The sequence below is a fragment of the Epinephelus fuscoguttatus genome, linkage group LG13 (assembly GCF_011397635.1).
Source record: "Epinephelus fuscoguttatus linkage group LG13, E.fuscoguttatus.final_Chr_v1".
In the NCBI taxonomy this organism is placed as follows: domain Eukaryota; kingdom Metazoa; phylum Chordata; class Actinopteri; order Perciformes; family Serranidae; genus Epinephelus; species Epinephelus fuscoguttatus.
In genome coordinates, this window is record NC_064764.1 from 26735576 (window position 1) to 26754525 (window position 18950).

General features: G+C 41.2%; 1 protein-coding gene across 4 annotated transcripts in view; it reads left to right on the top strand.

Annotated features, from left to right (window-relative positions):
- sytl5 (synaptotagmin-like 5) overlaps window positions 1–18950 on the top strand; it is a 60527-nt gene that overhangs the window by 27217 nt on the left and 14360 nt on the right. For 3 of the 4 annotated variants that reach the window (XM_049594486.1, XM_049594485.1, XM_049594488.1), the window contains 9 exons: window positions 2119–2462; window positions 2555–2770; window positions 4470–4582; window positions 4686–4803; window positions 5965–6108; window positions 9043–9151; window positions 9258–9387; window positions 12936–13036; window positions 16365–16460. In XM_049594486.1, the coding sequence (XP_049450443.1) occupies window positions 2344–2462; window positions 2555–2770; window positions 4470–4582; window positions 4686–4803; window positions 5965–6108; window positions 9043–9151; window positions 9258–9387; window positions 12936–13036; window positions 16365–16460 (1146 nt within the window). In that variant the 5' untranslated portion in view covers window positions 2119–2343. The remainder of the gene's footprint in view (window positions 1–2118; window positions 2463–2554; window positions 2771–4469; window positions 4583–4685; window positions 4804–5964; window positions 6109–9042; window positions 9152–9257; window positions 9388–12935; window positions 13037–16364; window positions 16461–18950) is intronic. The other variant, XM_049594487.1, reaches the window with a different exon arrangement.

The window sequence follows — 18950 nt, forward strand, 5'->3', positions numbered from 1 at the left end:
CTTTTGCAAATCAGGTTATTGGCGGCAGTTCACTTGATCAGGCACTGCAGCTAGATTGAGAATTGTGTCTGTGAGTTCATGTATAGCATTCAAATCAAATCATTTCTCTGGGTAACAGTGGCATCAGAGAAAATCAGAGACACTTGGCAGATCCATAGCACGGCTACAGCAGGAGTGACATTTTTACTGCCTCACACTGTTCCCTATGGACTATTTATCAAAATCAGGGCAGCCATAGTTCATGTTATAGAGCCATTAATCATACGGATGGTGGTTTGATTTCTGGCTCCTCTTGTCTATATGTCACAGTGTTTTTTAGTTAGATACTGAATGCCAAACTGCTGATGATGTGTTTGTCTTGACAGCTGGGATACAAGAGTCTACAACTATGGTAGCAGTTCTGTGAGGCCGGTGGTCCAGTAGTGTGTCAGCTAAATGCTAAAATGCTGATGTTTAGCTGGGAATGATCATGCTCTTATTTTAGAGTGGAGACAACTAAAACCCTGTGCCGAAGCATGAATTGAAAACATTGCACTGCCCATGAATTTCTATCAAGCAACACTCCTCAAAAGAGTCAAGCGCCCTACCATAAATCAGCCTTTAGCGTGCAAGTATTGAGTCATAAACTAAAGCATTAGACAAATTGAAATTGTGGCACTGGCCCAGCCAACATTTATATGTGGGGTCATGTGGGTAGTAAATGGGCTGTAAAATTGGCCCTATATTAGATTGTCTATGTGTTCCATATTGGGATGAGTTTATTGGCATCTTATCTGGGGCCCACTTGAGCTAACCCCCCCGTGTGCGCCAATGTCATGGGACCAATATGGAACAGTCCCATATAGGGCCCATTTTTCAGCCCATTTACTACTCACAACGGCCCCACATACAAATGCTGGCTGGGGGATAAACAGTTACGGATCACTAAAGTTATTACAAGTTATTCTTGTGGGGCATGAATATCTGCACCAAATTTCTGGGACTCTCCAGAATAAAAAGCATAGTAATCGGAAACACCGTGACAACATACCTGAAAATGATTCAAAAGTTCATTAGTTTCACACAGGACACAAACACTGGTCTCCTGGGGGAAAGTCCTGTTATACTACTTACTTCTTTACTCCCATCAACGCATTCATCATGGGATTGCAACCTTCCCAGTAATGTGGGTTATGCATAAATTACTGTCTCATGATAAAATGGTTGGGTGGCACAGTGGAACAGTGGTTGAAACTGTTGCCTCACAGCAACAGGGTTCCTGCTTCAAACCCCAGGATGGGGGCGCCCTTCTGTGTAGAGTTTGCAATCTCTCCCTGTGTCACTGTGGGTTTTCTCTGAGTACTCCAGCTTCCTCCCACAGTCCAAAGACATGCAGGTTAATTGGTAACTCTAAATTGTCCATAGGTGTGAATGTGAGTGTGAATGGTTGTCTGTCTCTATGTGTCAGCCCTGTGATAGTCTGGCGACCTGTCCAGGGTGTACCCTGCCTCTCACCCAGTGTCAGCTGGGATAGGCTCCAGCACCTGAAAATTATATCAAAAAGGTTTACATTTATTTAGAATTTCAAAGAAACAAATATCCAAATAGTCTAATAGTCTAATATTCAATGCCAGCCCTGCAACTTTCTTGGCAATCCATCCAACAATTGTTGAGTTACCTAAAGGACTGACAGACTTATATTTCTGTCCCTAGAGCCACGGCACTCGCATGGCTAAAATGTCTCTTTGTACAAAAGTGCCAAATTAATGTGATGTATCTGTGTGCATTGGTATGCAGGTGCAGATAGTTAGAACAAGGCTTGTCATGAGTTTCAGGGAAAGACAGAGCTTCGCTAATAGAAGCTGGGAAATGTTGGTGTTGTGCTGTGAATGTCAGGCCTGGAGCCTAATTGGGAGGTTGTTAAGCTGCCAGAGCTGTCAAATGTCCACCGATTACTTGTGCTTCCTCCTGTAATAATGTAAATCATTGTCTTATTTTAATTAATGTTTTTTTACGCTGGCCAAAAAAAACCCAAGCAATTTACCCAGGACATTTATCGACAACACTTTTTTTTAAAAAAGTTATTAATGTCAGCCATGTTTTACTGACTTTCACTTGTGTCTGTGTAACCTCATCTAGGCTTCCTGAGAGGTGACGTCTTCTCAGCTCACCTAAAAAGGAGGAGGATCAGAGGAGGACACACTGGAGGGACAAACTTCAGACTATGCCAGCGCCAAAAGCACAACAACCCATCCGTTAGCAGAAGATTACAGAGAAGAGGAGCTTTTTGCAGCATAATGTAGTTATCTCTGACTTCCTCCATGCAACATCTCTGCTTGGCTGATATAGTAGACTGAGGGACCAATGGAGCAGGTCGGGGAGGATCTGAACCTCTCCTATCTGCTGGAACATGAAAGAGACATGATTCTGAAGGTGCTGCAGAAAGATGAGAAATTGAGGAAGCGAGAGGAGAAGAGGATACGGTGAGGACTTCAGCATCACTGTTTGAAGTCACCTTCATCTCACTCTGAGTGTTCTTAATGTCCCTTGATGTTTTCTTCTTTCTCTCCTACAGGAAGCTGAAGAATGAGCTGCTGGAGATCAAACGAAAGGGTTCCCGTCGGCCCCAGGAGCTGGGGGAGCGACAGTGCGCTCGCTGCCTGAAGAGCTTAGGCCTCATCTTTGACCGCGGAGATCTCTGCGAGGAGTGTCAGCTGCGCGTCTGCAACGACTGTCGCGTTACAACTCCCAAAACACGGCAGTGGAGATGTAATGTTTGTGCCAAGATCTTGTAAGTGTAGATGCCATGCAGGGACCAAACCAGCGTACTGTTGAGCAGACAGTGCACTCCAGATGGTTTGATGAGATTGTTAATGACACCATATTGGTCTCCATTTGTCTGCGAGGGCTTCAGATGTTTCAGTGCTGTCATCTCTTACAGGGCTTAAAGGAATAAGCTACTTATATCAAATACTCACCCCATCTTACGTTGAGATTTTGAAGAAAATTTTGTTTCTTGCATACCCCCAAGGTGAACAAAGGATCCAAAAACTGAGAAAATTTGTGATGAATTGAGTAAAACAGGTCCACGTTTGACAACAGCAAAACTATATCAAATAGGGATGCTAATTTAGATTTTTTTTTTTTTTTTGTGGCCGACATTCCCATCTTTAAGAGGCTGTACCTGGCTAAGTTTTAAAGCTAAAGTGATACTGATATCTATGAAACTGGAAGACCAGAGGTAAACAACATTCACACAATTAAAAAGAGATACAAACTTCTCCACTGCCGCCAGCATGATTTATCACACTGTGACCACAAGATGTTTTGAGTTAGTGTAAGAAGTAAAACTTTTCTCAGCTCTTGCTCTCTTGCTTATAGTATGCAAATGTTTATCCTCTGTCCACCTACACATGTAGCCCACAGCTAAAGTTCACAAATAAAAAATTACTGACTGAAACTCAAGATAAGTAGAAAAAGTAGATTCACCAATCACTCTCATTCCAGGGTATCTACAGGTCCTGAAAAGTCGTAACACACATTGATTTTAAGTTTACTTAAGATAAAGCCTGAGGTAAAGTTTATTTACAGAGGTCTTGAATGTTTTTGTAGCCTGCAGTGGGCAGTAATATTAGTTATAAAATGTTTTTGTAAAATAGATAAATTCCCCAGTACTATTGTTTCAGACCTCATAGCATACAGAGTGTACTGTATGTAAAATGAATATGTGGAAATTATTATTAGTATTTTTTATTTTATTTTATTGGGTAGGGACTGTTTTCTTTAAAAAAAAAAAAAAAATGACACCACTGATCATAGCCAGAAACTGTATTAACTGAAATTTCCATTGGATTTTCAAACTTCCGACGGTCTTTAGACACATCATTTGTACAAATACTAATCTGAGCTTAAAATACTGATCACTTTATTCTTCACCGCATTTCACATTTGGCCAAAAGTAAAGTCTTTGCAGTAACTAATCAGCATCCACGACAAAAGTGAAAAACCAAGGTTTTTTTCAACGCCAGGATTTCGTCTTTTAACTTTTTCATTTTCTGCTAGTCACTCACAGGGAGGCTCAAGGAAAAATATTTGTAGCTTCAGGGAGGGTAAAAAAAAAACCCAGCCACCCTCTCCTCTGATAAATAAAGAACAGTCCCTTAATCCATCCATCCATTTTCTGCTGATTATTCAGATCCAGCTGTGACACACTGGCAGTAATGTGAGTTCAGTACCTTTATGCACATGTTAAATAGTTCTTTGCTTATCATCCCCACTGGTTTTCCATATATCTTGCATTTGACTGTGAAATTGTATTCTATGTGATATTAAAGAGGTCTTAAATTTAGCTTTGTGAACCCTGCAGACATTCTGTCATCACAAAATAACTGACTGACTGATGGTACCTAAGAGTTCAGGAGGATTTTTTTATTTAAACTTGTATGTTGAGGTGTTGATGTGCCATTAATAGGTGGCCGGTGTGTTTGCAGGGAGCTGAAGGTGGTAACAGGAGAGTGGTTCCTGGAGGAGCGGTCCAAGCGCTTTGAGCAGGGAGTGCCGAGCGGTGATGTGATCAAACAGACAATTATGAACAGCCCGATCAGTGAGTTCTACCTTTAATTTTCTGTCACCCAAACCATAAAGATGAGGTTGAGACACGTAGGATATTTGCTGATTTTATTCTTGATCTTGTTTCTGATCACCAGTCACACACTCAAAGTCGACAGAGAACTTGTCAGCCGCCTCTGAGTCTGAGATACCTGACACACCGAGATCCAAAAGAAGTGCAGTGCTCAACATTGTGGACGGTGCCCGGAGGAAAGGGTAAGCAGTGGATAAACAGAGCAGCAAAATTCATGTCCATGCACACACATAATTGTTCTGAATATATTAGAGCATTTACTCAGTGAATTACACAACATGAAAACACGAGGTACGCTGGATATGCAGTAAGCAGAGAGCAGATAACATTATCTCAAATCACATTTGAAAGAAACCTGCAGTGCGATGAGGACTTGCCTCAGCGCAAAGGCTTTAGACAATATCAGGTGGATGCTCATTTGATTTCACTGAGAATCTGAATGCATTTTCAAATACATTTGGCAAAGCAGTACGGCGATAATTGGATTTTGCTGGATAGCATTGCCCCTCATCTTAGCTGCACTCTAATGGTTCCTGAAGGCATCACAGTGATTCAGACAAAGGAGTCATGCAGACAGAAAACTTTGGAATAACACGAAGCTGCAATGATTTTATCATCGTGGTGACTTCATTCATTCTCTTGCGAAAACAGATACTTGAACCAAATTTTAATGGGAATCCATCAGAAAGTTGGCGAAGCATCTCACTGAAATAATGTCTGCTAGCTCACCTTATAGAGCCGGCGCCCCATGTACAAGAGACTATGTCCTCGCCACAGCAGCTGTGGGTTTGATTCCAGCTCACGCCCCCTTAATGCATGTTGTCCCCACTCACTCTCCCCCTTTCACACTACATTTGTCCTATGAAATAAAGGCAAAAAGCCCCCAAAAATATATATATCAACCTCATGGTGGCTCTAGAGGAAAAGTCAGAGGATCACCACAGTCAGTAGGGTTCATCCTCTGGGGAACATGAGTGTCTGTTACCAAGTTGTGTGCCAATCCATTCAATAGATGTTGACATATTCCACTAAAGTCACTGTGGAGACTTCCCTAACATCCTCAAAACTAATATCCTGCTGCTAACAAACAAAAATAGAAACAAATGGGACAGAAAACAACCTACTTAGTGGAAATAATTAATCAGAATAATGGCAATACAGCGATGTACCCAGGTCCCTAATTAGATTTCCTTCTGCAGGATGCAAACTGTGGTGTTGATGATGATGATCTTGATAAAGCAGAGAGAGACAGTGTAATAATAACTCTGCAATAATGGATGTGACTGAATATCTCCAGCGCTCAGTAGATAACAGACTGTGTGTGTGTGTGTGTGTGTGTGTAGAAGGATGAAGCTGGACAAAAGAGGCAACCGCTCGAACCTGAAGCAGGACAACGGAGTCGACAGTGCCAGTGCCAAATCTGCTTCGGATGGAGATGCTCAGAGCATACGAAGCGTTCACTCTGCTCCGAGTCCACGTTCAAGCAGGTATCCGTCCACGCCACGTAAACTGTGAACACATGTTAAGGAGGAGGAGGCTATCGGGGCATCGGTCAGAATGCATCAGCCATCAGTTATTTTCAAACTGAAGAACTTGTAGTTAAATCTAAAGGGGGGAGCAAACACTCATGGGTTTGAATCTGAAAGAAACAAATACAAAATTAAAAACCTTAGTCAAATTAAACATTGTCTGTCTTACTAAGGATAAATAATGCTCTAAATTAAACTACCGTTCCACCATAAATAACCACCATTGCCACCCCATGTGATGGTGAAGAATGAAGTTTGGTTAATGAGTGAACAAAGAGTGAAAGGAACCAATCAGTGCTGAGGAAAGGAGGGGAGGAAGTGAGGTAAGTGAGGAAAAGTAGTCTCAAAATTAAGGAAACTAGGAATCTTTACTTCCCTCGAATTGCTTGTGAGAAATACGATTAAAGATCAAACAATAATTAGACTGTGTCTTCAGGGAGGGCAGTTACACAAAGATCCACTGAGGAATAAATGAAAACAAGAACGGAAAATGCAAAAATTAAACTTTTTTAATATCAGAATCAGAATCCAGTTAATTGTGGAATAGGTTTTCACATTCAAGGAGTTGCTTTGGTGTATTGGTGCATAACACTAAACATAGTAAGAGGAAATAGAAATAAAAAGAAGTACTACAAAATCCAATAAACATAAATGTGGAATAGAAAAAAATAGAATAAAAATCTAAAAAGATACAAAGAAATATTCACAGTAGATCTGTAATAAAATGAAAGAACTGAACAGATTTAGAAGTAGGTAGTTTAGTGCAGAAGGTGCAAAAGTTCACAGCGTGACGTATGAATAAATGAATACAATGTGTACAATCATATAATAGCTTCATAAGAGTTCACGCTAACAGTTTTTGAAGCTGTTATGAGCTCTAAAAAAAAACGTTTCAGATAGTCTTAGATAATCATTCTCTGAGCACTGGTGCAGCCTTGTGTCAGTATCTACCAGAGGTGGGATCAAGTCACTGTTCAAGTCACAAGTGTTATCTCTTTCTCAGTGACATCTTACCGGCTCTGAATCGTAGTTGGGAACACACTGGCTTATTAACATTAATTTTAGCTTGGCTCGTTATTAGCTGGTAGCCAGCTTCTTGCGGTCCGGACCACTCTGCAGAGGGAAGGATGGCGAGGCATTCAGGTGCCGTTCACCAACAATGGCTTTATTGCAGTCTTCACCACAAAACAACAAACATGGCCTTCTCATGGGGTCGAACAGCCCTGAGCTCATCTAGACACTTAATTATGCTGACTATCATCACTATTTGTCGCCTGCGTCTTCACCATGACACCCCAAGAGAGCGGCTTCCCTCCACATACACACAAAGCACACGTCACACCCTCACAGGTTACCCACAAGGCCACCGCCCTTAGAGGGGAAGAAAGGGTGAGCCGGAAATACAAGTCCTGTGTCAAGATGGGCAAGTTTAACAAGTTGCAGCTCAAGTCCCCAGACCTAAACTTTTAGTTTCGAGTCCCTAACAATTCATAATATGCTCTTTACCAAATATAATACCATATTAACAACAGAGAAATGTTAGTAGCTAAGCTCTCTGTCTTAATGTTAGCCTTAACTTAAGTTCTTTATGCAACTTCAAATGTCAAACGAAGTTGGAAGTTGGTATGTCTCTTTTACATACTGCAGTTCGTTTTTTTGTTGACTTTGACCCTAGTTAGCTCTTTTGTCTCTCTCCTGCAGTTTGATTGGACGCTGTTGGATTGTTCAAACAAAGTTGATCAAGGGAGTTAAGTGTCTTATTGCTAGATAATGAAAAGCATTGATGTGAGTCGATTCAGCAAATAAGGGGAAATAAATTGATTTACAGCACGTCAAATTGCTCAAGTCCAACTGATGTCACAAGTCACTGATGTTAGTTGGTGTTAGATGTTAGAGACTTCAAGTTGCGTTGAAGTCTCTTGATTCTCACGAGTGTTACGCTGCTAAATGAGGCTCGTGAGACCGAATCCACTGAGGCTAGCCATCCCGTAACTTAATGCCTCTCCCTACGTGTTGCATTAGATGCGAGAAATGTGCCTGGACTTCCCTGGGTGGCTGTGACCTTTCCTATCTGAGGGGTGTGACTTACCGCCAGGCCATCGCTTTTGCTCCTCGCGACCAGCTCGCTCAGACCAGACGACTCCACTAGATTGCCGAACCGTCGGACCGGTCAGCTGGCCAGCTTGCTCTTCCCCGTGGTTGTTCAGAGTGAATGTGTATTTACATGAATAATTGTGGCGTGGCGAACGCTCTCTCAGTCTATTTTGTCTTCAGAACATCTTGCCTCCGGCGTCTCCCTCGTGGCGTGCCCACTCAGCCGAAAGGCCTCCCCAGCTCTCCCTCCAGGTACAACTAATAGTGGCTAATGAGCCAATACCACCAACCGTCAGTGTGACGTCAGCGCCTCCTACCACCTGCCCAAACCACAAGACATTCATTACACTGCCAATAAAGCAAACACCAAATAAAATAACCAAACAAAGCTACCAGTGACCCAAGTCCAAGTCATGTGACTCAAGTCCCCACCTCTGGTATCTACAGTGAAAAACCTCGACATGTGAATGGAGTCTTTCATTTTGAGTGTTTAGGAATCTAGGTTAAAACTTACTTACAACTTATGTTTATAAAGGGAACATTTTCAGGCATCAACGTAAAACATTTCAGTGACTAAAAAAGAAATAAACATTAAGGAAAAATTAAGTGAGGTGGCAGTGACAGTTATTAAAAGCTCAGCCTGTTTATATTAGAGTTATTCATGCAGTCAAAGAGCCAGAGGCTGCTTCCCACAAGTGTTACACACCTACTAGATTTTAACTGATTGATGCTGAAAGACTAAATGAATGTCACGGGTGTTAAATACATGTTGATGACTGGTTTCTCGCTGGTTTTCAGGGGCGGTGCGGTGGCCTTGGAGTCCTCTGGGATGCCCACGGTACCCAACAACCTGCGTACCCAAACTCCAGACAGAACCTCCACTTCCAGCGACAACCGGAGGGTCAGGGTCAGCAATGAATACACACCAACACACGCACAGAGACACACTGGGCTATGCAGATTATATTGTTATTTTAACAGTGTGGGTGTGTTGGATTTGTGTTTACTCACAGCCTGATGGAGCGGAGAGCGTTGCCAGTGTACACTCCAGTGACAGTGCGCCTGAGAAAAAAGCTCCCGGCCATCACAGGACGGACTCGGGCGCCCCAACTATTTCTGTGTCTAGGGCCTCGGTTTCATCAGGTACAACCCACACCTCTTGTTATTTTTTTGTTGCTTCACCTTGGAGCGACGTGACTCCTGCTGTTGTCTCGCAGCTTCACAGCTCACGCACAAACATTTCAATACCTGAATCACAGTTTCAGGATGTGTTGGCAGCAGCAGCATTATATCAAAGGTGATGTTAGACAACCTGAGTGGTGCAAAAATACTCTCCAGCTCAGCACCTCGTACAGTAAAGGACAAAATTCCCCTTCGATCAGGAGCCAATGTCACGTCTTCACAAACCACACTATTAACTCACACCCCCGTCACTGTCTGCTCTCCTCCTTTTTTTAAGTATAAACTCCTCCACTTTGTCTCCCTCGGTGTCAGACCCTTTATCTCCTCTAGTAACAGCAGCTAAGAAGTGTGTCAAGCTTTTTAAGATGGCTCCGATTAGTGTCGTTAGCTTGAAAAGAGCTGCTGAGTGAGGAGCTCCACTCGATATGCAGTTTTTTTATACTGAAGATGACATTGTATCTCCAGTTTTAAGATAGATTTTTAACATCCTCGTACTCTTCTATAATTTTATTCATAGACTTGTGCCTGACTATACGTGCTCTGAAGATACAGTTTGTCCCTGGAGGAGTCGTCAGATCTTCATGCTCTGATATTCACTGTTCTAAAGTCTCAGGCAAAGAGTTAAAGCTGCCTCCTGCAGTTTTGCCAGCTTATTTCCACATTTAATCAATCTCAAAATCTAACTTTACTTTCCTCTTTTTGCCTGTGAATGTATTGTACATAAACCTGCTCAATGAAAAGATCAATCTCATGTCTGTTAAGAATGAGCAAGAGCCAAGTGGTGATTATTTGCCTACTGCTATGCTGGCTATCACTAAATTTCAAAAGTATGCCTTCCAGCTCTAAAGTTTTACAAGTAACATCTCATTTATTTAAATCTGTTCACAAACAGTCTTTTTAAAACCAAAATCACGAGCATAAGTGTAGGAAATGGATTAAACTTACATAAACCAGTATCGTTAGCATGTCCAACAAACTAAGAGTCCCTTAAAATACCACAGATGAATCCTTAAATTACCAGTGAAAACATACCAAACCTTTTAAATCTTAGATTTAGTTGTGTATCATAACCGGATATCTCTTAATTTGTCTAGTAATTTGAAAACAAAACAAAAATTAAAAGCACCATTTTTGTTTTTGTTCCTTCTTTTCACAGGTTTAAGTTAAAGATCTAAGACTTTTTTCATGCACATCTTTTTTTTTAACTTAAATTTTATTGCTTTTTTTAAACAATTTGTTTTCCCCAAATAAACATACAAAAGTAAAACAAAACTGTGAGTGTCGCTGAGGTATATTACAATTATACGGCATCACAGTACTCATCCTAGTGGTCACCTAAAACACGTTTGCCATGTCCATCAAGAGATTTAGGTGGTGTCTCTGAAGTATGCCTTGTATTCAGTCCATCTGGTCCATTTTCCTTTGACTTCTGATTTTTGGAGTCTCAGTAAATGAGTCTTTCCATGTCATATATCTCCTCAACAATGTCCTTCCAGTCACTTAAAGAAGGAGGATCCTCTTTGTGTTATTTCCTGGTAATAGCCTTCTTCGCTGCTGCTAAAAGGATTTTGATTAAGTATTGATCCTTACGTTGAACAGCTTCTCTTGCTAGGTTGCTTAGGTATAAAACCTCCCATGTGTTTGGTATTGCATATCCCAATATTGCCTTAAGTTCAGGCCATACATCATTCCAGTATTTGTACATTTTCTTACAACCCCAAAAAACATGAATATGGTCTACATTTTTTCCCCACACAGTCTCAGATGATCTTGCAGGTGAAGACTCTGGATGTGCAGGTCTTTAGCTGGTGTGGTTACAAGTAATCTGCAGTTGTGAGGCCGCTTGGATGTACTGCCAAATTCACGGAAATGGCATTGGGGATGGTTATGGTGGTGAAATGAACATTATGTTCATGGGCAACAGCTCTGGCAGACATTCCTGTACTCGCCATGCTCATGACATACTCCCTCAAAGCATCTGTGGCAATGTGCTGCATGTTTTAGAGTGGCCATTTCTATTCTGACTATCCCAAGGAACAGGGAACACCTTTGTAGAAATCATGCTGTTTCATCAGAATCTTGATCAGCCACGTCTGTCAGGTGGATAGATAATCTTGGAAAAGGAGAAGTGCTCACTGACATGAAGTTTTACAAAACTGTGACCAAAATTTGACACAGATATATCTATTGAGGGCTTGAAAAGAAGTCTTAGATCTTTAAATTAAACCTATGAAACATTGGAGCAAGAACAAGTGTTTAAATTTTGTTTGGTATACTACAGGCTCTGGGGCTATTAGAGACCCTCTCTTCACAATGTGCCACAGCAACATGAATTTAGACCCCCCAGACAGAAACAAATAGTAAAAAGAGTGTCCCCCTAATCAGTAAACAGAATATGAAACTCATTAATGTAAGAAATATTTCAACAACAGGTCAAGGTTATCAGCCAAGTAGGCCCGAGTTCACAGCAGCAACACGACAATATCAGTCTTTACAATTAAAAACCCACAAACATCCAATCTTGTATCTGCGCTTCTCCTCCTGTTGTCAGCGCTTCTCTATAACTTCAACACATGGTCCAATATCCTCCTAAACAGCAGCAGAGTTGTCTCTGACCAGCTTGTTGTCTCCTCTGACTGCCTGCTTCACTTTTTCTCCCTCTTCCTCAACATTCAGCACGCTCACGATGATACAGCTACCCGATTTGTGGGTTTTGGAATTACAAAACGCAGATATGTTTTCTAGTTCTAGTATGTTAATCATTAAAACTATGCACAGGAAACGTCTGAGACTTCCCCGACCCAATATTGGCAGTGCAAATATGTGATATTATAATTTATGACATACATATTTGAACATTTTTGGAGCTCAATTTCTCGTGAGGCCCTCTGGGACATTTACTTATGAACGAAAGGCTCGTGACAGAGCAAGATGTAAACATTAATGGCTTCCTCCTCGGCTCAGTTGTTATGTAAGATGGATTAGTGGTGCTAGGTGAGCTGGATGCCTGCTTGCTTCAGCGTGGTGAGACGGTTGGCGGGTATAGTTTGGGAGTTGGAACCAGAAACTGCTCACAACAATGTCTGTGGATTATCTTGAGTAAGCCGGTCATGATTTCTTGAAAGAGACATTACTGTTGAGTTTTTCAAATGTATTGTTTTGGCACACAAACTGAGTGCCATCTAGTTTCATTATATTCAAGAGGCAGACATCTTTACGGCTGATATCTACACTTGGCAGCTCACACCAAAACAATCTAGACTGATAAATAGCACTGCAGGTAAGAGGAAACAGATGTATTTTTGATTTTGGGGTGAAGTGTCTGCATTTAAATCACGCTGGAGAACATTTATGGTGCTCAGACAACGTGGCGATAATCATTAGTTTCTACCTTCTCCCTCGCTGTCTGCTTGTGTTGTGTCTGTGTTTGCCTTCCGGCCCCTCACTCCCTTCAAACAGCATCTCTGAAACAATTTTTTTTCTCACTCCCTCTCCCCTTCTCCTCCCAGATCACAGTCGCTCAGAGATGGACCTGTCAGCTCCTGGTTCTGAACCCAGTGACGACGCCTTCAGTCTCAGGAGCCGCTCAGTCCCTGGGCTCAATGAAGCAGTAAGCGTCCCTTCTTCTTCTTCCTTCCTTCTGCTGTGTCTGCACACACTGATCACATATTACATTTCTGCAACAAATTCACCATAGAAACAAAATCACAGTAAAAGCACACAGCTTGTTTCTGTCTTTCTTTAGTTGGATCCCAATTAGCACCAGCACAAGCAGGTGCAGGCTGTTCTTGTTGGGGTCCACACACATATTCATACACACACTTATACACACTATAACACATAGACACAACATAAAACAGCTCATTTCATTGATTTAATAATCAAGCTCTATTAATTAATCTGTTAGTTGTCGACTATTAAATTAATCACCAGCTAATTTGATCATCAATGAATCAGTCTGTGTAATTTTCTAAGACAAAAAAGTCAAAACTCTGATTCCAGCTTCTTAAATGTGAATATTTTCTCATTTCTTAACTCCCCTATGACAAAACAAGACTGTTGTGGACAAAACAAGACATATGACGATGCCATATTAGACTTTGAGAAACACAGATTGATATTTTTACAATTTTCTGACAATTTATAGACCAAAAGAACGTATCAGTTAATCGAGAAAATAATCAGCAGATTAATCGATAGACAACGTGGCGAAATTAGCTCTCTAGCGCCCCCATTTTGTTTTATGGGGTCAATAATGGAGGGGTCCCCTCAGATTATGTGTGGTCATATGCCTACAAAGTTGCGTGGTGATGGGTGAAACACTTCAGATGTTATACACCTTTATGTGATGAGCCACGCCCGCCGCAATATTCATTGCCTTATAGAAGCTCAGTTTTAGTAAGTTTTCCAACTTTTGCCAAGAGGGAACTTTAGATATTGGTCCCTAGATTATGTTCGCCAAGTTTCATGCAGATCGCTCAAAACTTCCTAGGAAGAGATCGATTTGAAGTGTTTTTCAAAAAATTCAAAATGGCGGAAAATCTATATAACCGGAAGTTATGGGTTCTTGAGGCAAATTTGTTCCTCATGAGGAGAGGCATCTCTGTGCAAAGTTTCATGTCTCTACGACATACAGGGTATGAGATATGCCCATTCAAAGTTTGCAATTTCAGTCGGTTGCTATAGCGCCCCCCTTTGGCCAATTGCTTCATTCGCATCCTCCCATGACCCTCTACCACTGTGTCAAATTTCACATGGACTGACCAAGTCAATGAGGAGAAAAATGTGGAACAGACACACAGACAGAGTTTTTGTCATTATATAGTAAGATAACATACAAAAATAACTGAGCTCAATATAACATCAATATGAGATCTTCCTAAATTCAGCTGCTGATAAATACTGCAGCCCCAGTCTCAGCCCGATTTTAATTTATGATCTTAAAATGCTCTTTTTCCTCTTGCTGTAGATATATTTATTTGTCTGAAATAATCAGCTCTTGAGGTAAGAGTAAGATGCAAAATAAAACGTGATATGCTTATAAATGACCCTGCATAATATCAGAAATTTTATCTGTTTTTATACCTACAAACCTCTGAGAAGCCAATAAGCATGCAGAATAACTCGTGCTGATTTATTCTTTTGCATCCTAAGGGGGGTTTTGGGAGAAACACATCTGAATTTAGTATCTCCAAACAAGAAGCTGATTTATTTCTGATGACACAGAGATAAGACTATTGTGAGCAGCAAAATTTTTCTCTGGGCAATTCCTCGAGAATTTATAACAAACTTGATTTTTTTCTTATTACTTCTTGCACCATTTTTCCACAGTTTGCAAACACATAATTGAACCAGATGTGATGTGTGTGCAAACTTTCATGAGTTTTTGAGTATGTGAAGCCCCTCAAAATGTGGGAAATGTGGGATCATTGGGGAAAATAATTAATAATAATTCCTTCATTTTCAAGAGGGGCCCTAATTATGGTCTCTGAACTGTCCGGAGATACTGTTTTCTTTTTTCCAAGTCTTTTTTTGGGGGGTTTCAAAGTAGAAAAAATCAAAAGTCAAAAATCAAAAATACTCTAAAGGGTGGTTGTCATACATGTGTAGAAAAAGTTAAATATGATATTTACAGACAAAATGTATTCTTCTATTTAAAACAATTTTAAAAAGGAACATAAATAAATCATTAAAAAAAGGGTGGACTAGGAGGATTCAGAAGGATGTCAGATTGACCATGTTTTGGGTCATTTAAACGAGGCCTGCTAGGGGAAAGACTGAGTGCATCTTTCTTAAAGTGGTCTATAACGGGTTGCCAGATCTGGTAGAATTTGTTTTCACACCCTCTTAATGAGAGTTTAATCTTCTCCTAATGCAGGTGGTGCATCACATCCTTCGCGAGGGCAGAATGGGCAGGAGCCTGTGTTTGCTTCCAATTTAATAAGAGCAATTTACATGCTAGTGGGGACACAAATAATATCATGTTATGTTGGGAGCTGGTTAACAAGAAGACCAAAACCTTGAATACCAAAGAGTGCAGTCAGTGAATCAGGATCCACAGGTCGACCTAGGATGTCTTATAGCGACTGAAAGATATTTTGCCAGTATGTTGTAACTCTTGGGCAGTGCCAGGATACATTTTACAGAGCTGATGTTTTGATAAGTGAAGTCTGTGGAGTAATTTGAATCGCAAAAGTCCATGTCTAGCCCAAACTGAGAAAGAATGTACCAGTAATTGGGCTTTTGTCCACGACTCTTCCGAAATAGCAACCCTTAAATAATTTTCCCAGGCTACTTTGAAACAATCTAGGGAGGCAATCTAAACATGAAAGTGCATTATAAATAACCAGGGATTTACTAAATTATGAACCTCTTTAATCTTCTCTTGAACAACAGTGACCATGGCTTGTATAAACAAATACATACACATACTGTGTGTCCATGTTGAGCTCAGGATCTGTGGGCTGATGAACTGATGCGTCAGATGTGGGCCTGAATGTTAATTTCACTTCAGAGCTCACTTCAAAGAGCATGACAAGCATCTAAACGGCTGTAGGCTGAAAACAGGTGAAGGATCTGATGGTCAGTATAGGGCTGCTTTGTCTCTGTGTTTACTGAGTGTTCATTAGCATTCAAAACGCAGCCACTCAGACACACACACACACACACACACACATATACTCACACATACTCATCCATTCATGCTCTTAAGTTTACTGTAAACCCAATGACATTGTGATTTTTTGCGCGTGAAAAACGAGTAAACAAATTACTACGCTCTGTCCTGACTTGTCTGGTTGAATTTATGGAAGCTGGCGGCGTCCGCCCACACGGGGCTGCTGTGTTGAAATCTGTGCAAACGATACAAAGATGCTTTGGCCAGCTTCCCAGATGCCATCTCCCTTTTGATTAAATCTGAATGCTGTCATCTTCCGCAGGAGTTCTCTGACGAGGATGCGGAGGAAGACATCGATGCCCTGATGTCGGCTCACAGCAAGACTGCAGGCCGACGCCTCAGCAACGCACAGTCAACGGTAACAGCCATGTTGAAGCCAGTGCAAACACAAAAATATCAAAAGCAGATTCCGGGAAGTCCTGTATGTTCACACAGGACAAACATATACGTGTGCATATGTACACACACACATACTCACCATCACCTGACGTGTGAGTCAGGTTTCTGTGTTCTGTTGTTAACTGTGTAAACACTGTGTGAGCTCTGCAGGCAGCTTGTGTGGTGAACACCTTCCACTGCTGCTGCACACTTAGGAGGCCTGCTGCATTTGCATAAATTAACTTCCCTTGTAGTATGATAATGAGAAGGATGACATTGTGCGTGTCGGAGGTAACTGTTGCAGGATCATATTTGAAGGTAGGTTAACATAGTTTTTATCGTATTATAGGGTAGATTCACTCAGTGGTTCCCAGCCCTTTTGTTTAAAGGCCCAGACACAACAAACTGACATCAAAGAACTCGTATTGACAAAAGCCAACTGTTGCATGGCCTCACTTTGCCTGTGTCTCAGCCAAAAAGCACATGAACACACCATAAAGACTACAGCTGACCAACTAGCACGTACGCTCTGCGCCTACGTGAGAGGAAATAACTCTCCATACCAGCAGATGACAGTGGTCTGTATTCGTTATTCAAAAAAAGGAAACCAGAAGACCATCATGACACTAGTTAGCCAGTTAGCACAATTACAACACAATCTGATTTTGAAAGAACAAATAATATTTAGAGAGTGCTAGTGACAAATAATACAACCACTAACTGTCTCTGCTAAAGAGCTCAAAGGCTAAAAAATCTTACCTTATATAACAAGTTTGTTTTGGTCTCACGCCCTCTGTTTGTTTACTTACCTCACTTTCGTTTTTCTTCTTGTGCACTGAGTTGAACTGCCGGTCAGAGTGTTTTCATTCACTGATGGTCTCCCCCATCTCTGACACCAATTCAAACACTAGGGCAACAGACGCTCGCCGACAGCCCAACATTGACAGGTGGCCAACCGTTGGCTTGGTGTGTCAGGGCCTTATGACGAACCCCTGCAACCCTGTCTGATGAACTCAAATACACCTTCATCAACACCAGCCATCAGGTTCCAAATGTGTTCATAGACTGGATATTACAAAACAATATTCACAGGGTTCTGGTTTTTACAATATTTTACAAAATTGTTTAAAATGTTTTTTGGGTTTTCTCCGGGTACTCCAGCTTCCTCCCACAGGCCAAAGACTCTATGTGTCAGCCCTGTGATAGTCTGGTGACCTGTCCAGGGTGTACCCTGCCTTTTGCCCAATGTCAGCAGGGATAGGCTCCAGCACCCCTGTGACCCCCAACAGGATAAGCGGTTACGGAAAATGAATGATAAAGTCAAGTTTGGTTATGTTTGAAATGTGCACTACTAGTGGCAGAAACTAGATGTGCCATCACTTTGAGTTAACTATTTCAACTAGCTATAGCTATTAGGGAATTGTACAACTTCTATTATTATGATTTAAACATAAGGGCTATTCAAGGGTTCGTACTGGGAAGCTGAAGCACCTAAAAAAATTATCCACTGATTTACAGACTTCTCCTTCACACTGTAAGTCTATGAAAAAAAAGTGTATTTGTAATTGTTGTAATTCCGCTATTTGGCCACTTTGTCAAATCAGCTTCATGCTGTTCCTATGGGCTCGTCTCAAACATGCCCTGTATTGGATAAGCATTTGTGGTTGGCCTGAAGTGGGACAGATCAGCTGGAAAGTTGCTATATTTATTAATTACAGAACTATCTCTCTTTAATCACAAGAGTAAGAGACTAAACACAGCTACCCAAATGGGGACTTTGCTTCATCATAAGTACAAATATTGACACATTTTAATCAGGTGACACTTGAATTTGTTCAAAGTATGTTATCGATACCGGAATATTCGGCTCAACCCTTGTGAAAACACTTCTTAGCAACACCCGTTCACAGACATACTGATGCTACACCATCAAAGCTCATCTCTGCACGCCATAATCTGTTTACATTTGACCGTCACTCAGCGCAGTGTTACATGTTCAGTTGCTCTGATTGGTTTAATACAATTGCGTCCAGATGCATCTTGGTCTATGGCCTTACTCAGGACCCCTTGGAAATCCAGAATGAAGGTTCCAGACTAATTTGCTTCTGTGATTTGGTCTGGCGATGTCAGACCCGTGGTTTGCAGCTAGTTTTATGTGCCCGAGTTTTCTGTGTCTCTGTGTGTCAGCGTTGTTGTGTATTATTATCACACATATTAAATTGGTACCCTTTTAACTTGACTTGATTCCCCATGTTTACACTTGGGCTTTGAGTTGACTCCGTCACACGTTATTGTCTCATGACTGACTATAAAGTACTTAGTCTAGCAGAAAATCCAGTTATTTAAATAGCCTAAATAATTGGCTTATTTCCTGACTCATGGGACGTTCGTTGTGCTGTGTATGTGTTTGAAATGTGAGAACTGCATAGGTAAACAGGCGAGACAGACATCCTGCCTGCCTGACATTTAT